Source organism: Dermacentor albipictus, chromosome 8, assembly GCF_038994185.2.
Source record: "Dermacentor albipictus isolate Rhodes 1998 colony chromosome 8, USDA_Dalb.pri_finalv2, whole genome shotgun sequence".
Taxonomy (NCBI): domain Eukaryota; kingdom Metazoa; phylum Arthropoda; class Arachnida; order Ixodida; family Ixodidae; genus Dermacentor; species Dermacentor albipictus.
The window spans coordinates 6,560,606-6,577,529 of record NC_091828.1 but is presented as its reverse complement, the minus strand read 5'-3'; the positions used below and the strand labels follow the sequence as shown (position 1 = coordinate 6,577,529).

At 44.3% G+C, this 16,924-nt stretch overlaps 1 protein-coding gene across 11 annotated transcripts in view; it reads right to left on the bottom strand.

Annotated features, from left to right (window-relative positions):
- Nucleotides 1-16,924, bottom strand: part of LOC135910455 (uncharacterized transporter YutK-like) — a 365,908-nt gene that overhangs the window by 269,846 nt on the left and 79,138 nt on the right. For 9 of the 11 annotated variants that reach the window (XR_010567076.1, XR_010567077.1, XR_011507822.1 and 6 more), the window contains one exon: nucleotides 10,220-10,381. The exons of the other annotated variants lie outside the window; for them this stretch is intronic. Coding sequence is in view for 3 of the 9 variants with exons in the window: in XM_065442490.1 (XP_065298562.1) it covers nucleotides 10,220-10,381 (162 nt within the window). In the remaining 6 variants the exon portion in view is untranslated. The remainder of the gene's footprint in view (nucleotides 1-10,219; nucleotides 10,382-16,924) is intronic. 11 annotated transcript variants of the gene reach the window in all.

The window sequence follows — 16,924 nt, the reverse complement described above, 5'->3', positions numbered from 1 at the left end:
CTTGAACATATAATACTAAAGCACATAATGTCATTCATAGAAAAAAATAATTTAATTGTCCTTAATCAGCATGGTTTTAGAAAAGGATTGTCTACGACTACTCAATTGATTGAGACAATCCACGACTTAGCGATTACATTGGACAAATGCAGTCAAACCGACATGGTATTCCTAGATCTATCTAAAGCATTCGATCGTGTTTCCCATCCAAAGTTGCTTCAAAAACTTATCCACTGCCTCGGTGACAACAACATCACCAAGTGGATAAAAAGTTATCTTACAGGTAGACGTCAATATGTATGTTTCAAGAACTACTCTTCGGATTTCGGCGATGTGCTATCTGGCGTCCCACAAGGAGCCGTTTTAGCTCCTATCCTCTTTCTTCTTTTTATCAATGATTTACACATTAATGCTAACACCACAGTAAGAATGTTTGCAGATGACTGTGTTATCTACAAGGAAATAACCTGTCGTGATGATCAGATAACCTTAAACAGTGCACTTGAAAATATAACACAATGGTGCCAAACGTGGCAGATGGTGATTAACACAGAGAAAACAGTTTGTATGACTGTAACGAATAAAAGAGCGCCCATGAACTACCCGTATTATTTACAAGGACAGATGTTAAAGAAAGTAGAAGAGTATAAATATTTAGGCGTTATAATTTCATCAGATCTTAAATGGGACAAGCAGGTAACATATATTGTTAATAAATCACTGGCAGTTCTATACTCGTTAAAACGCTCGCTCAGATCCGCATCAATAGATACTAAACGCTTAGCATACGTGTCACTAGTTCGCTCTATACTGGAATATGGAATAGTCTGTTGGTTTCCCTTCCGTAAGCAGTGCATAGCAAAATTGGAGAGCGTACAAAGGAAAGCGATTAGATTTATTTTTAATAAGTATCGCCGTCTTGACTTCCCCACAGAACTATTAAGGCGAGCTAAACTTCCCACTATACAAAATCGAGCTCGACTACTTCGTCTTAAGTTTCTTTTCCTTCTCCTTAATGGTAGCACGAAAATCAATACGAGTGACTACTTGCTACAGACAGATACGCGTAGTTCTCGAACAAAACACACCAAGCACTTAACAGAATACAGATTTTACAATGACATATTTAGGTACTCATTTTTTTCACATGCAATCCGTGAATGGAACATGTTGCCCGATGACGTTGTCACCTGTACATCACTCGAAACTTTTATCGCCAAGTTACCAAACTATGTTCTGCAGCTACGACCTGCACACAGGTGCGCTGCGTCGTACAATGGCATTCTAATTCACTTAGCAGTGTCTTGTATTCTGCCGGGACATAAACACCTGCTGAATCTTGTCTTTTGCGCATTGCACATAAAAAAAAATTATTTTCTTTCCTTGTTCTTCTGTGTGCTAAACCTTCCATCATGGCGTTAACTACCATTTTTCCCCGCTCCTGTTATAAAAATTGTGTAATAATTATAGAGTGCATATGTACTGCCTTGTACACCCAAACTTATCTATGTCTGCGCCTATACTTGAACTGTGTTCTCTTGAATATGTATCTTACCCCTTTCCTGCAACAGCCTCATATGTGAGGCTAGCAGTATGTTCAAATAAATAAATACAAAATAAATATTGAATTGAAAGTATAGATATAAAATGTCGATAGAATTCTTACCGACTGCTTATTATCTTATGTCGTTAGAAAGTGTCAACTGTGAAGCGACTATTTATTGACCACCTTTATACATCCTAACTACTTGCTAGTAACATCCTGTCGACTATTCGCCACAGATAGTTGACAGGATGTTACTAGGATGTCGTTAGGATGTATAAAGGTGGTTAATAAATAGTCGCTTCACAGTTTTTAGAAAGTACATAAAAATTTTATTCAGAGGTAAATACTTTTGCAATAATATATTGCAAAAGTAAGCTTTCATTATCTCTGAATAAAATTTTTATTTGCTTCCTAAAAACTGTGCAATGACCATTTATTAACCATCTTTATATATCCTAACGACTTGCTAGTAACATCCTGTCAACTATCTGTCTTTGGCGAATAGTGATTGCCAAGTGGCTAGCTGTGGCATGCAACAGAAGATGACGGGTTTCCATTTGTGCTTGAACACATCCATTTAATATCCCCGGGCTAGTAAGGAGGACGAGTTCTCCAGCTGCCCTGGAAGTAGGCTGAAATGTTGCGTTGTGTAGTCTAGAAATGAGAAGAAAAAAGGCAATATATTAGTTTTGCTACAGTGACATTGCAACACACCATGCATCTGTTTCTTAAAAAGGAAGTGCACACGAGACAAGCTTTCAATCCTGTGAGCTATAAACATCTCCACCTGTTTTGTGCAAAGTACTAAAATGCATGAAATGACTGAATTCGTGCATTAAAGCTGGGAGCGTGATGGATGTCCGTAACACCAACAGATGCACGACACATAAACTCTATCGTACCAATTGTCATCTACAAACAAAAGCTGTAAATCAACTTCAGTTTAATGAACTTCGATATTCGTATTGTGACTAGTACATGGAAGTTTCATGTGTGAATTATCTTAGGAAAGGCAAGGTGTCAGTCATAACTATGCTGCAGCTTTGCTTGGGTACAGGTACATAGAAGAGTTGATTTTTATGTTGCACTTAAGAACCACGAAATGATACAAGCAACATGTAAGCAGTTGAACAGGCATTACGGACGTTCTACAGCAAGATTACGAAATGCCTTTGTTGTGCAGGCAGACATTGTCAAAGTGAGCTTGTTACTAAACATGTTAGCTTTCCACAAGACAGGATATTATATTATCAGTGCATTCATATGACCAGGGCCTCTATCACAAAAATACATATGCCAACAGTAATGACAATTTTCTAGTTATGGTGGCAAAGCTTGCATTATAATATGCTATTATAATCAGGTTAATAACTATTTTAGCAGGAAAGAAAGCAGTATACCCTAAGATAGCACTGAAATTGCCATGAAAGGAGTTTTGTTGAAAACTGCACAAAGAATATTAAGATGCTTCTTTGTGACACACATACCTACTATGGTTTTGACCTTCTTGGAATCCAACGGATCCTTCTGTGGAAGGCATTTGACAGCCGCCCAAAGAACGACCTCCCTTCAACGTCTTCTATTGAAAAAGGAGCTTTAAGGAGGCCCTCCGCGAAGTGAAAGCCTGAATTGTTAGCATCCAGGCACAGCCTCTTCAGCAGGCCCTTTTCAACGTATACACCGTCACCGATGTCTACCTGTGAAAGAATACAACAACCAAAGATTCATTTTATACGCATTTGATCAAGGAATGGTTAGGAAGTAGGGTAAGCTTTGCAAAAACGGAAGTCGCTGCTTCTTGTTGATTCGGTTTAAAGAACAAAGCAGCCTCACGTATACCATACGTGCATTGTACTCAGCTGTGTACTTTTACGTAAGACTAGAAAGTATTGGGAACTTCAATGCGAATGAAAGACATGCATCTGCCTAGAACTAAGCAAATGTGTGCCACCCCTTGACACAGAGTGAGATCTGGTGCTGTTTTAGTGATTAGCAGACATTGAAAGCTTCAAGCCTCATCGAGTATAGGGCCAAGCTGTGCTCGATTAGTGGCGCACAAGTGCTCGAGAACTATCAAACAAGATGCAATTGTCTTCAAATACAATTCTGACTTCCCCTTGCAGACATGCACTTTTAAATTTACTGGCTGCACTTGGGTGTAAAGATTTAGTCTGACAGAGTGAATAAACAATATACACAAGCAGCATTTTCATAGTTAGCATAGTCTTTAATAGGTACTGATACCTTCAATTTAGAAAGCCCTGTATATTGGGCCTCATCAAACTAATTTCACAAAAGGTTTGTCAAGGTAGAAGCATAGAACTTTAGTCATTAGAAGACAGGTGAAAGTAGTTAATTATTGCAATTATTACTGAAAATTAAATTTCAGACAGCTCATCCCAATGAGAAATGGATGCAAGCAGTTTGTACATGCCACATAAGCATTTAGATATCAAAAATAGGGATTAGAGAAAACCTTCCCTTAGAGGTTCATTATTACAAGCAGCCATGCCCTCGAGAAGACATAACTTCTTTTTCTGTAGGCAGAAAGAGGCTCGAGTATTTTATTGACACATATATGTGCCCATGCATATATGTCATCTCTGTTGTAAACCTTTTTTTCATGTACATGCAAGGTGTGTTTATACCATCTCATTGTGCACAAAATTTGCGTAATAATTTAAAGACCGCGATTTTGTCGCGATGGTATTCCTTTGCGCTATTCGATAGTAGGCTGACCGACGCCCCGCCCCGTGCTACGTACTGCAGCTGCCGGCCGTTAGCGGTGGGCGAGAAGAGTGATATAGAATCGAGGGGTAAGTATTGCTACAAAATCGCAGTCTTCAAATTATTACGCACTGCCGAACGAACACAAACTTTCAATGTGTTTTCGTAATTGTGTGCCCATTCAGGCATAGCAATCAAGGCGGGTAGCAGAATGCAAGTACGCTGTAACATCAGAGGAAGCTTTCGTGAAATTGCTTGCTAAATGTGCACAGCAACATGGCTAACATACGATAGGAAAGCGCTTTGCTCTAGCTAGTTACACAACGCTCATTACGTAAATCATAAGCTTCAAGAATGCGCGCAAGCGCCAAACTTGCTTACCTTTCAAGACTTGGCAAACGCTCCTTCGTCTAACAGGTACAGAAGCACCGCCGTTTCTCTGGCGCAAGCACTGTAGAACTGCCGATGAACTCCAGCTCCACAAAAGCACAACCTTCAACAGTCTTCCAAACACTACAATTCGAAGCCCCAGTACCAGACTTTTCACGAGAGCGCGGGCAGGCAGCTCGGCAGAACAAAGGCAGCTCGGACGGGAGCTGTACTAGGGCACTCACTGATGACACTGGTGGATCGCTCGAAACACACGGCGAACTAATGGCGTTACAGGAGTCCGGAGGGTTTGGGATGGTCACTGCACACAACAAGGAGCACGTTTTGTCTAGGCACTTCTAAAATTTACCTCAAATACCACCTTACTGCATGGAGCACTCACGACAACCAACGTGGTGTGTCGACCAAACAAATACTACAGTAGCGCCACTCTGCGGTTTTTTAGAAAAATGTATCTTAAATGAAAAAATTGCGTGTTTTTTCCTAATAACATTTGATAGAGTCTTTTAATAAATTTATTTGGTCCAGAAGTGTGTACTTTGTACTTTGTGATACGAAGTTTAAGGAAATGTATACATAATAAAAACTGAGCGGATGTTGCCTTCAAGATTCGCAATTGCTTCAGGTGCATGCAGGTTGCAAAAGCACGGCCTTCGAGATCAGACTGTCGCTCAAAGGAAGCCGTAGTAGGAGGCGGAGAGGCATTTAGGCCCCAATCATTGGGTTTACAGTGCCTAGGTAGGCTTCCTTATTTATAAAGTGTATACGGGGACTTCAGCCGAACCATGAGCGAGCTATACAGACGCACGCGGTACGATTCAGTGTCCGATCCGACGTGCGGCGCTGCATGCTACGGCATGAGCGGCGCGTAAGCTCCGCCCACATCCAACTCCCCAGCTTGAGTTCATATCCACGTCGAGAAACGCAATATAAACAACTCTGCACAACACTGCTTCGCTTTACGCGAAGGCTGTCGATAAAATTATGCCCCTGTGAATGACAGAACACTTCACGACGGCGCGTTGTCCACTGACGGCTCCGCTAAAGCCAGCGATAGGGCCGGTAGGCATAGCTAGGCGGACGCTGCAGCCGACGGCGCTTGCGATCCAGTCCGAGCTCGTCGAAGAGTGCTTATTTTTGCCAAAACAATGAACACTGTACACTTAGGTCGGCCGTAATTAAATACAATTCGTTTACTCGACGCAGTCGTTGCGAAGGGCAAACGTGCAAGCGAAGCGAGCGGCCTCGCTCAGACGGTCGGTGTGTGATGTCTGCTCGCGAAATGCCCTCGCGTCGCGACTTCCGATCTCACCAGTAGCTTAGTGCTAGTGTACAAGGCGCTGGTTAGCGTAACAGGCACACGTTCGAGATAATTTTACTGAACTGGTAACTATTTCATGTCAGAAACAAACTGCAGCAGGCAAGGAAAAAGAATAGTTGCGAGAAACCGGAAAGCCAGCACCGCCTCCGTGGAGGGAACGTCAGAGAACGTCACATGCCAGCCGCGCTGCCAATGGCTGCGGCCAGGCGACGGTGCAGTTGTCGGACACGTCGAACGATGAAAATCTGCCCGGTTTGTCGCACGCCGGACGTCCGATCCGGCGCTTCGGCACGGCAAAACACCTCGATTCGGGCTGCAGTTTCGGCGCGTCAGACGCCGGATCGGACACCAAATCGGACCGTGTGTCTCCCGCTTTAGTTGGCTAACACGAGCCGATCAGCGCGCCGTCTAGTGCGATGGTGCATGGCCTACGGGCTTCTTTGACACCTACTGAGCACAAATTCATGATCACCGCTCATATACACGCTTCCCATGGCACTAGCTGTCGTGTTTTCGAGAATACGTGCCCACATCTTGAATTGGTGAGACCATATTTCCTCTTAGCGTCCGGTATTAGAAGCAATTTTTTTCTATAAACATTCTACTATCATCTGTTACTAGGAAGTTGATTAAAAATTAGGAAAATTGTTACTGTGCAAAAAAACATTTTTTTTATAGTTATAGTAAAAAACATTCATTTATAGTTCAGATGCTGTTATATGTTCATTTTTCACTAAATCATTTTTAACAACTTTGTAGTAACCAGTGTTACTAGAAAGTTGATTGCAAATTGTGGAAAGTTACACCTGTCCATGAAACAACACTGTCTTGCACCAGCCATGATCACTGAATAATTATAACCTTATTGAATAACATTCATGCATGTTTTGTAACTTGGGTTATGTACTTTAAGAACATAATTATTTTTATTACCTTCCTATTGAATCGTGTTTCTAAAAAGTTAAAATAGTGTGTCTTAACTTTCTAGTAACTTTCTTTTTACATACTGAAGTTAGAAAAGAAGTAACCAACTTTCTTTTGACGAACGTTACTAAAAAGTAAAAGTCAATAGGATGTTACTAAAGTTGATAGGATGTTGATAAAAGTTCTAAAGAAAGTAAGGAAGCATTTTTGTATGGGAAGTGCGTGTTATGCAGCGTTCCGCCCCATCCATGTGTCGAGGCGGCTGCCAGGTGTCAAACCTAGAATCTCAGCAGAAGAGTGGCGCAGACACTCGGCCACGATGGTGAGTGGTCAACAATTCACAGTCGCTAAATTGTTATCTGAAGTGCCGCAATTCTTGGTACTCAAAAGCCTTTCATATTATATTGTACTTCAGTCACACGAAGCGCTTTCAAGCTCGATCAAGCCTGATCGGAATCGAATTTCCTTCAGGCGATTTGTTCACTTCCCCTTTTTGAAGAAAGGAGTCAATCACAATCGAAAAAAATTGAGGTAGCTTCACACTAGTGGCGCAAAGACTGGGCAAACAGCGAAGTTGGCGGCCCCACCTAGGTTATTCTTGGTTTGGCTAAGTCCATGTGTGGCTATGCTTCGAGACACGGTCAAGTTTTCTGCTTGGTGTCAACGTGAGCCCCCCCAAATACCGATTCGGTCGTTCAGGTATGTACAACATGCATTAAAGTATGCACATACGCTTATGCTGGGTAACGCTAGCTCGTGGGTCCGGATCTTCTGCAACTGGCTGACGCTTCGCCACCGCTTAACCTGCGCCGTATTTGGTATTGGACCCAAGTCGTCGCCTCCGTTCTCGAATAGCAGCGGGCTGCTTTCACGCCGCGCTTCCTCATCTTTGGGAGTTCCGCTCAACATCTGTCACGCCATCTCACTCTTCGCCGGAGACCCTGCTGTTCTGTCGGCGCGGCGGCGGTGAGGAGCTGCTTTTATACCCCTGTGGTGACATCACGGCTTAGATCCGCATCTGCGCATGCGCGGTCTACGTACGGCGCGATGAGGCAAAGCTACGGTGAAACGGGGCCGGTGCGGGTGATGACGTCATCACTCGGCGAGGTTTTGCTGCACACGTCCGCCGGCCTAACCACCAGCTTAAACAGCATCGCTGTTAAAACTCCATCCCGATTAGTCTCAGTTGCAATCAAAACTATCTCCCATGACAAGGTATTATCGTATCTGCTCGACTTTATTGCCACCATGAGTGTAAAGCAAGGGTACACTTCCTGTTAAATCAAAATTAAAAAGAAAATCCGTGAACGTAACGCGAGATGAAGGGAAGAAGAAATGGTAGCTTTATTGAAGAGATCACAATTAGGAAAGGAGTTCTATAGGGCAATCTCTTTGAGATAAAGCTTCACGTTCGCGAAATTTTGCGTGACATGAAACTGCGAACTCCCCCGACAAGCGTTTTGTCGTCACCTTCCAGTTCGTTCTAGATTAAGTACTTCTTAAGAGCCTGCAAAGCCATTTCATTCGGGGATGCTACCAGGCCACTACGAGGTGCACAGAGCCCTTCTGACCGGCCACGGATTTAAAGAGAGCCACCTATAGGCCTTACCACTCGTGAATCGATGACTTGTTGAGGTCGACCCACCGAGCCACGTCGAAATTTTGTGCCCTCTCAGCCATCAAAAAGAAGAAAAAAGCGTGTCTCTCGAAGCGGGCGTCAAACCGAATGCGCTACGTTGCCGTAAGGTCACGAATAAACGGAGTCAAAGCGTGAACGGCCTCAGGGTGCTGCAGCACCGAAACCGTAACCGTAACAATGCTCACAAAGACAGCGACAATAGCGTCGATACGAAGGAGAACAAGTTTAGAATTCAATCAACTTGCCTATGGATTGGATGGATACGTACAGATTTCCAACGCAACAATAAAAACCCAGAGATTTACGATATTTGTTTTAAAATGGTGAATTCTGCCCTTATTCGAACGTAACGCGAGGGTCATGTTCAAGCAACAAAAATCATTAAAAAAAACTGGCGTTATAATCGAGTAAATACGCTGAAGTCATTGAGAACCACGCAGCACGTTTCACTTCTTACAAATATGATTACCGACTCAGTGTTAGTCACATCAAGTAACACCTGAACAGTCCTGCATCGGGTTATCGGCCCCTCACATTCATCTGTGTCTATTTTAAAGGCTCTGCTTGAGCTTTTCATACATACGCGATATGTTTCTTCTATATATACGCAGGCGTACGGCACGCTCTTTGTTATCTTCCCTCCCTCTGCAGTGCCTTCACTATTAAGATAAAGGTTTTAATGAATAGCTATTGTTGATATTAACTGTAGGTGCAATGAATTATCCGACCAAATACTAATCGAAAGTTTTCGCAGTTCTTTCTATGAAATTCTATCGGCTTTTTCTTCAACGCATTTCAGGTTCTTTACTGTACTGGCTCCACGCGTTATGTACATTGGTTTTACTAAAAGCTTGTTGCTATAATGACTATAATCATGACTATGATGACTGAAACGATGTTGTCTAGCAATTAATTAATCAGTTGTCTATTCCTACTGCTGAGGCACGGCTCCTTTCTATATTACGCCTTTGAAAGAAAAGCTTTTACCTATTAAGGGAACGACAGCGCCAACAAATCAACGAAGTGTTTCCACGACGAAGAAATCAACAATTTGATGAATAATCTATATTCCGACGAATAATACATATTTGAGCAACGGGTGTGGAGCACTGTCGTGAGCTGCACTGGTCGCTCTGTGTCGACACACTCCGTTGCGGAGAGCAGCAACTTCAAAGGCGTGTCGCACATGCAAGCGAAGAGGCGCAGGAGAGACAAGAGTGTGGTTCCGACAGCGGCGCTAACAGTTACAAACACCACCATGACGCATCGCAATGATGCACATTCAGCGTCACCCCATGGCAGCATCCTTGATGGTTCTTGCGGGTTCATCTCTAAGTGTGTGCACACGCGGTCAAAACGCACTCTCAGAGAAGGCAACTTCACTAAGCATTGGAACGCACTCAGCGAAGACGAGAGGCCATTTCCGGAATCGGTTGCGTGAGATGCCTTTTACGAAAAACCAGACCGAGGCAGTTTATTTTCCACTAGCAGGCATGCTTGTGAAATCTCAGCATTCGCTTGAAGGTTCCGGCGACACACAGCTTTTCCAAATTAGCCTTTGTGAAGATATCTCTTGTCGGCTTACCTGAACGGGGCGTCAAATAACGCGAAGTAGCGCTCAACAAGTGTCCAGTGATTTATTTCTTAGTATTATGGCGTAGACCTCACTTGCCATTCCAAGGAATATATTTGCACCAGCACAAGCGGACTCGCAGATGGTGGAGCCGACAAAAAGGCTAATGATGCCGCCCAGCCGGAAAACAATAGCTTGCATGAGTTTCAGGTAGAACAGCAGGTTCACCAGCGAGCCAACCAGTAAGATCACCGGAAACACCTGCATGGCGCAATGGTGAGAATGACAACGTTATAATCGGCGGCTACCTAAAGATAAGCGCAACATTCAGAACTCTAGACCGAAATTTACTTTGTGCCAAGCCATGCACAGCCAAAATAGACTTCAGCGACAAGATTGTCCAACGTGCTCGTAGGAGTGGCGAACTAACAGGCCATAATGGACTTATACTTCAACCCGTTTACATCTCACGTTGCTCGATGTGTTATTAAAGAAAGCTAACAGATCAATGTCCTCTGTGTTCCTATTTGTCAGACAGGTAACTCAAAGCTATGACTTCAACAGATCAAACGATTGCGTCCGGCGACGCTTCTTCACATTCGACGGATTATTCCGAAGACTGGCGTTGGGCGGACTGGCTTAGCGAGACACTTCATTAAACCGGTTCTACAGCCGAAAATCCAGTGTGGTTACTAACACCTATCGATTATATAGTGCAATCAACTGGAGTTCGTAAACACGGAAGCGGTGCGGACCATTACCGCGCTTCCACGCGTACAACGCCTTGTCCGTTGTGACAAGAACCAACTCTTCTAAATACCCTACAAGAGCTCATTCATACAACGAACACTCAAAAGTAGCTAATTGTACTCTCAGATTCGCTCAGGTCTGTGCCTTCATCAATACATTGCAGATGCGGCTGCACCACCACGAATGCTGGAAAGCCGGATGCGTCTACACTGGCCCTAAGCACATCTGGTCTGCTAAAAAGAAAAGCTGGGCTCCAGAAGAATAAATGGCCGTACGCTTCTGTATTTGAACAAGAACGAAAGTCTCATAGGTTTCAGAATTCGTCATAGCACTGCATACGCTGACAAGGACTGAAGCTGGGTTGCTTACTATAGTCTACCTCATGTAGTACAGGGGCCAAATTTATTACCGCCTTAAAGCAATGCGCCTGTAACCACAGTGTTAGGAACCGTTAGAGACGCTATAAAAGCAATGTGACCTGAAATAATAGGCAGCAGTAATGTTATCGATTTCAGAGTGAGAGAGAGCGAATAACTTTATTGAATTGGGGAAATGGGGAAGGGGGTTAGGAGCTTGTTGGGTGGGGCCCCAAGTGGAGAGATCCACTGGCTTCTGCCGCCAGCCGTAAGAAGAGCCTTCTGCACCTTCGGGTCTGAGCTTGAGAGTTCTGCCTCCCATTACTCTAGTGTTTCAGAGTATACCTAGCTAAATAGGCATTCAAACTTGGCGGAATCTTTAGCAGCCCGTGGACAGCCACGCTCATACGTCGTCGGGCAGATTTCGCGTTATCTTAATAAATTCGGGTACACCCCCGTTTTAATATTTTTTTGGCTTTTAGCGCAGACAAAATAGAGCAGAAAGAAGGTGGAAGGGATAATAAAAGGGAAGGGAGAACAGAGTGAGCGCTAACTTCTAACTGATGTTTTATGTCGTGACACAGAGGCTACGGCTTTCGCTGGCTGGTTATCCCATGTCCCTGCAAGTGTCAGTAGCAGAACGGATTCTAAGAAAGTTTGGAAAAGACAACCAGCACGAAAATAATCCTGCAACTACTCGGAATAGGACAAGCATCACTCGTAATATTCACACCACCTCACATATTCTTAAGAAAATCGCCAAGCGAGCGAATATTCATGCAGTGTTTTCTGCCCCGAATACGCTGATGAGGATTTGCAAGCTCACTAATCCGAATAAGAAGGGTCCTCTTAGCTGTGATAAGAATCCCAAAAAGAAGTTCGTTAATTGAGCACATTGTGTTGTTTATTGCTTTCCTCAAGTGTGGAAAACGTTACGTTGGTCAAACTTGCCGACGTTTCAATGGCAGGCTGCGCGAACATGGTTACAATGTCAAGAATTGTATTACAGCTGGGGGGTTTCTTGTGCAGCACAGCAAAACGTCTGGTTGTGAACTTGTCTTGGAGGAATTCGTCATTCTAGGTCGTAGTCGTAATCAGCTCACGAGAGAACTCATCGAACGAAACGTTATTATAGGTTTGGGGCATGCATGTGTAAACTCTCCTTCGTTATCATTATCAAGCAATGAATTGGCGTATCTCCGACTGCAGCCACAGGCTGTCTGAATATGTTTTCATGTGGTTACTATCCGTTTTGTTCTTTGGTTTTGTGTAATGGTGTCGCATGGTTCGCCGAGTGTTAAGTAGCCTCTGTGTCACGAAATAAACCATCAGTTGAAAGTTAGCGCTCCGTCTGTTCCCCGTCCCATTCCATTACAGCTTCCACCTTCCTTTTTGTTTTTTCTGAGCTGCGCTACAACTAAAAAAATCATGACATACCAACTCGCGCAAACTGCCACGCTTTTGACCCCGTTTGAACCCTGCGGAGATCTATTGCGACTTCCCCTTGTAAAGACGTATGGCGGGGGGCGTACTCTTGACGCATGCCACGCTCGTGAGCAAGAATATCGCGTGGTGCCATGCGTGCCGGATCGACATCCTCCTCCTGGCGATGGCTTTCCTGTGATGTGGCGGGTTGTTACGAATGGGAGGGTGGTGTTTGCACAGCTCGGTTTGCGAGCTCTCGAGCTAGTGTCAGCCCTCTCATTTCCCTCCAGGCTTGCATGTCCCAGGCACCAGACTAGTCTGTATGTATGCTCAAGTTCTTTTCCCACGAGGTTGGTAACCTTGAAAGGGAGACGCCATTCATAAAGGACCGGCACGCCTCCTGAGAGTCTAAGATGATGGTGTTGTACGACTACCCCATCAGTTCCCGATCCTTGATTGCCAAGGCGATAGCGAAGCATTCTGCCTTGGCAATCGAGGGCGTGATCAGTGAGGCGCTAAAGGTTATGCTGCTCTTCTCATTGCCTATGGCAGTGACTTCCGTACGCTTCCAGTTATAGTGAGAGGCAACAACATAAATAGTATTTTCATTGTTTCTGCCAAGTTCACGTAGCGTTATCACCCTCTCTTCACTTTTTGTGTGTGTCCTTGTGCATAGTTTTCGGGACCGGAGCGCCTGAAATCCTGCTTCGAACGGGTACGGGAATGTCTAGCGGTATCTCGTCCATGTTTTGGCAGGGTGGTGAAATACACGCCCTCATGAGGATCTCCCTGCCCTATCTCGTCTGTCTAAGTTGGTTTCTTTGTGAAATCGAAGTTGCCGTCTTCAGCTCGGCGTAGGTGTTGCTTACACCAAGCCCACGGAACCTATAGGTAAGCGCAAGGCCACCTTTTAACCACCTCTGATAATTTGGTCAACCAGCTCCTCCTCATTCTTCTTCAGCATGTGAAAAGGGCAGCTGTATGTTAATCTGCTGATTACGAGCGCCTGTACTAAACGGACAGTGATGCTTTATTTTATGCTTTGTTTTGGGAAGCTGATTCCTTGAATAATCAATGCCACTTGTTTTGTTGCCAAGTTTAGCAAATTGATGGGTCGGCTGGCCCTGCCGTTGCTCTCAACCCAGGATCCAAGAAACGGTGACCCCCTTTGATTTGCTTATTCAGATTTGTATGTTTCCATTACTTTTACATCGTTTCTAGTGGATGCATATTATTTCAAATTTTTTGAGAGCACAGCTCAGACCAACGGCTTTGGCAAAGTTTTTAAATGGAGTGGCCACCTCTTGGAGGGTCTGTTCCTTCTTCACTAGGGACCCAATCGTGGTCCAGCGCTGTGTATGTCATCTCTCGCAGTCCTTGTCCTTTGCACTGTACGTTCTTCTACTGGTACATAAGATGATGTGCGCTCAAAGGGGTAGCGGGACACCGTCTAGTGTTCACACAAGCCTGCACATGGCAATGTTAAAAAGCAGAGGATAGATGGTCGCTCCTTGAGGCGTAGCTTTGTTCGGCATTTGAAACAGATTGGATTTGACATGCGATATTCCTATCCTAGCCTTCCTCCCTATGAGGAATTCGCTATTGTAATTAAATACATTTCCTCCGCAGCCGATCATACTAAGCTCGGAAAGTATCGCTTCATGTGATGTGCTGTCACAGGTGCCCTTCAGGTCAAGAGCTAGCAATAGGTACACCCATCCCTTATGTACGCCTTTTGGTACCTTTTCCTGTAATAGAAGGAACGCTTCCCGCGTCGAGAGAGCGTTGCGGAACTTCAATATAGTGGCCGGGAACAAGCCCCTGTCTTCAATTAAATTTTAAAGCTTAGTGTATATGACCCGTTCGAGGAGCTATTCGCGCGCAAGACGTCAGTTAAATGGGTATGAACGCCTGCCGGAATAGTTTCTTTCAAAGTTTAAGCATTGTAATATTTTTTCCAGTTTTCCACTCTTCCGGTATCTCTCCCCCAAACAAACAATTTTCCTTAAATTGACTTGTGATAGTTCGTATCACTTTATCGTTAAGGTTTCTCACTATACCATTTGTAAGCTCATCGGCTCCAGGTGCTGTGTTCTTCTTGGCCTCCTTGGCTGCCGCAACAGACTTTTCGGCGGATATTGGGAGCATGCTCAGAGCATTGTCAGCACAAGCAGCAGTAGAATTAAAGTGACTTTATGCAACGTGCGAATATCCCAGCAAATCCATAAGCTGAACCACCAACACATTGCAAGATAACTATCTAGTGGGCCCCTGGATAAACTGCTGCATCTATAATGCATCCCGCTTATTCTCAAACAAGCTACAAACCATGCAGCACCCCAACCTATTACTCACCCCAGACTACGCCTCCTAGTCCACAAAAACGACCATCATCTATATACACGTGGCATAAATCGTCCGCGCAATATATCATCCATCGTGGGATGACCAATAACGACAGGTGATTTCACACATGCTTCGTTAACACCATAACACCTGACGCAACATAACATCATGAGCGAAACCATGGTTCCACTGAACCCAACAAATAGGGAATAATAACTACTTCTTGCCATTAGCTAACCGCTTCCCCTGCCATAACTGTGATGAGCCCGTGGACGCTGCCCACTTGCTGTAGAGTTTTATGCATTCTACAAGACGTCGTCAAGCCGCCTATGAGAAAGTCTCCATTGACAAATATGGTGATCAACAACAGCTCGTATAGCACGCTGCTCTGCAATATTTTGCTTTGGGCTCCATCCTGTGCACAGTTCTGCGCGGCGATATTTTTACCTCATCCACTAACAGAACGTAAGGCCATCTCTTCAACAAAGACCGTATTTATTGTACCACTTCATGCTGTTGCAAGTCCCTGTCTCACATTTTATTCATTAGCAGATAAGTGTAAACTTGTGTAAATAACGCAAACTAAAAACATTTAGAGCTTCTCATGTAACATTAATCGAAATGTACGGAAAACATTGTTCTGCGTAGCGTACTTACATGCCGCACTCTCCTGACCCACGGGAATGCAAATATGCTTTCCGCCGGGGTAAAAACGAACATTACCGTTACAAAGCGAAGCACCACACGTTCCACACGCGTTCCGCACACTTGAAAAAACAAGGCAGAAAACTCAAGCCAAGCACCCGTACATAACGCCTGCGCACCACACACAAAGCCGGAACCACAGCCGGCTGGGTACGTTGAACGCATGACCTGAATATTTTTGCTTGCAACGGCATAACTTGATCAGGTGCGTTAAACATGGCCGTGTTGTTATGTGCCATTCCCGTTTATACAAGAGTATAGCAAAACAGTGAGCGAACACCTCATGATAAATGGTTCAGGCCTGTAGAACACGGTTCCGGTTGCGTCAGCCACCTGCCCCTCGTATCCATATGTTTCTGCATGCTTCAACTTGCACTCGTGATTGGTAATCAAGCGCAACGCCCACTATTAGGAAGTTTTCACCGGGATTTTCGGCCACACTTTAAGATATTCATGTGTTTTGTGAAGTCTTCTGCAATAATATCATGTATACGTCGCTGGATGGCAATCCCAGACAAACTCAGATTTTGAAAGTCCAACTTAACCTCCGGCCATAGTTCTCTGCAAGCCATCATAAGCCACTACATTATGACTCGACATGAGTTAACTGTCGCTCTTACCGTGTGATAAGCAGCTACATGCGGAAGGACGCCCTGGTAGCTCCTTCACGTGCAACATTTGCTTCTGTAAATTCAAAGGTAATTCGTTCTTGTCTCAGATTGTTGCCGGAATTCATTTCTTCAGAATTTCCTCCTCGCCCAGGGAGAAGTTTTTTCAACTGCGAAGCTTTGTTTCTGAGAAACCCACATGGGTTTCCTTTGTACCTTCATGCTACAAAGTAGGTGGATGTCAAATATTCACTTTCATTAATTTTCAGCAACCTTACGGGTTTTCACAGAACAGATTTGCCATAGATAGTGCGATTTGCCATAGGTAGTGCGTAAAGTACCCTAAGCATGCTAATTGCATTAAAATGTCAGGCATTCAGGCAATCTCAGGCTCGATGCAGACTTACGGAAAGAGGGAAGAAACACATGTTCATCGGTAGTGGAAACGAACAAATAACCTCGGTTGAAAATATGTCATACACATATTGCCTCGTGCATAACCGTTGGCTATGTTGTGGGTTTGTAGCTTCTGCGGAAGCTGAACACGATGACGTTAATTGGGCGTCGATGACGATGAAGACGCACTCTCTGCGAAGGTGTAGGACGGAAACCGT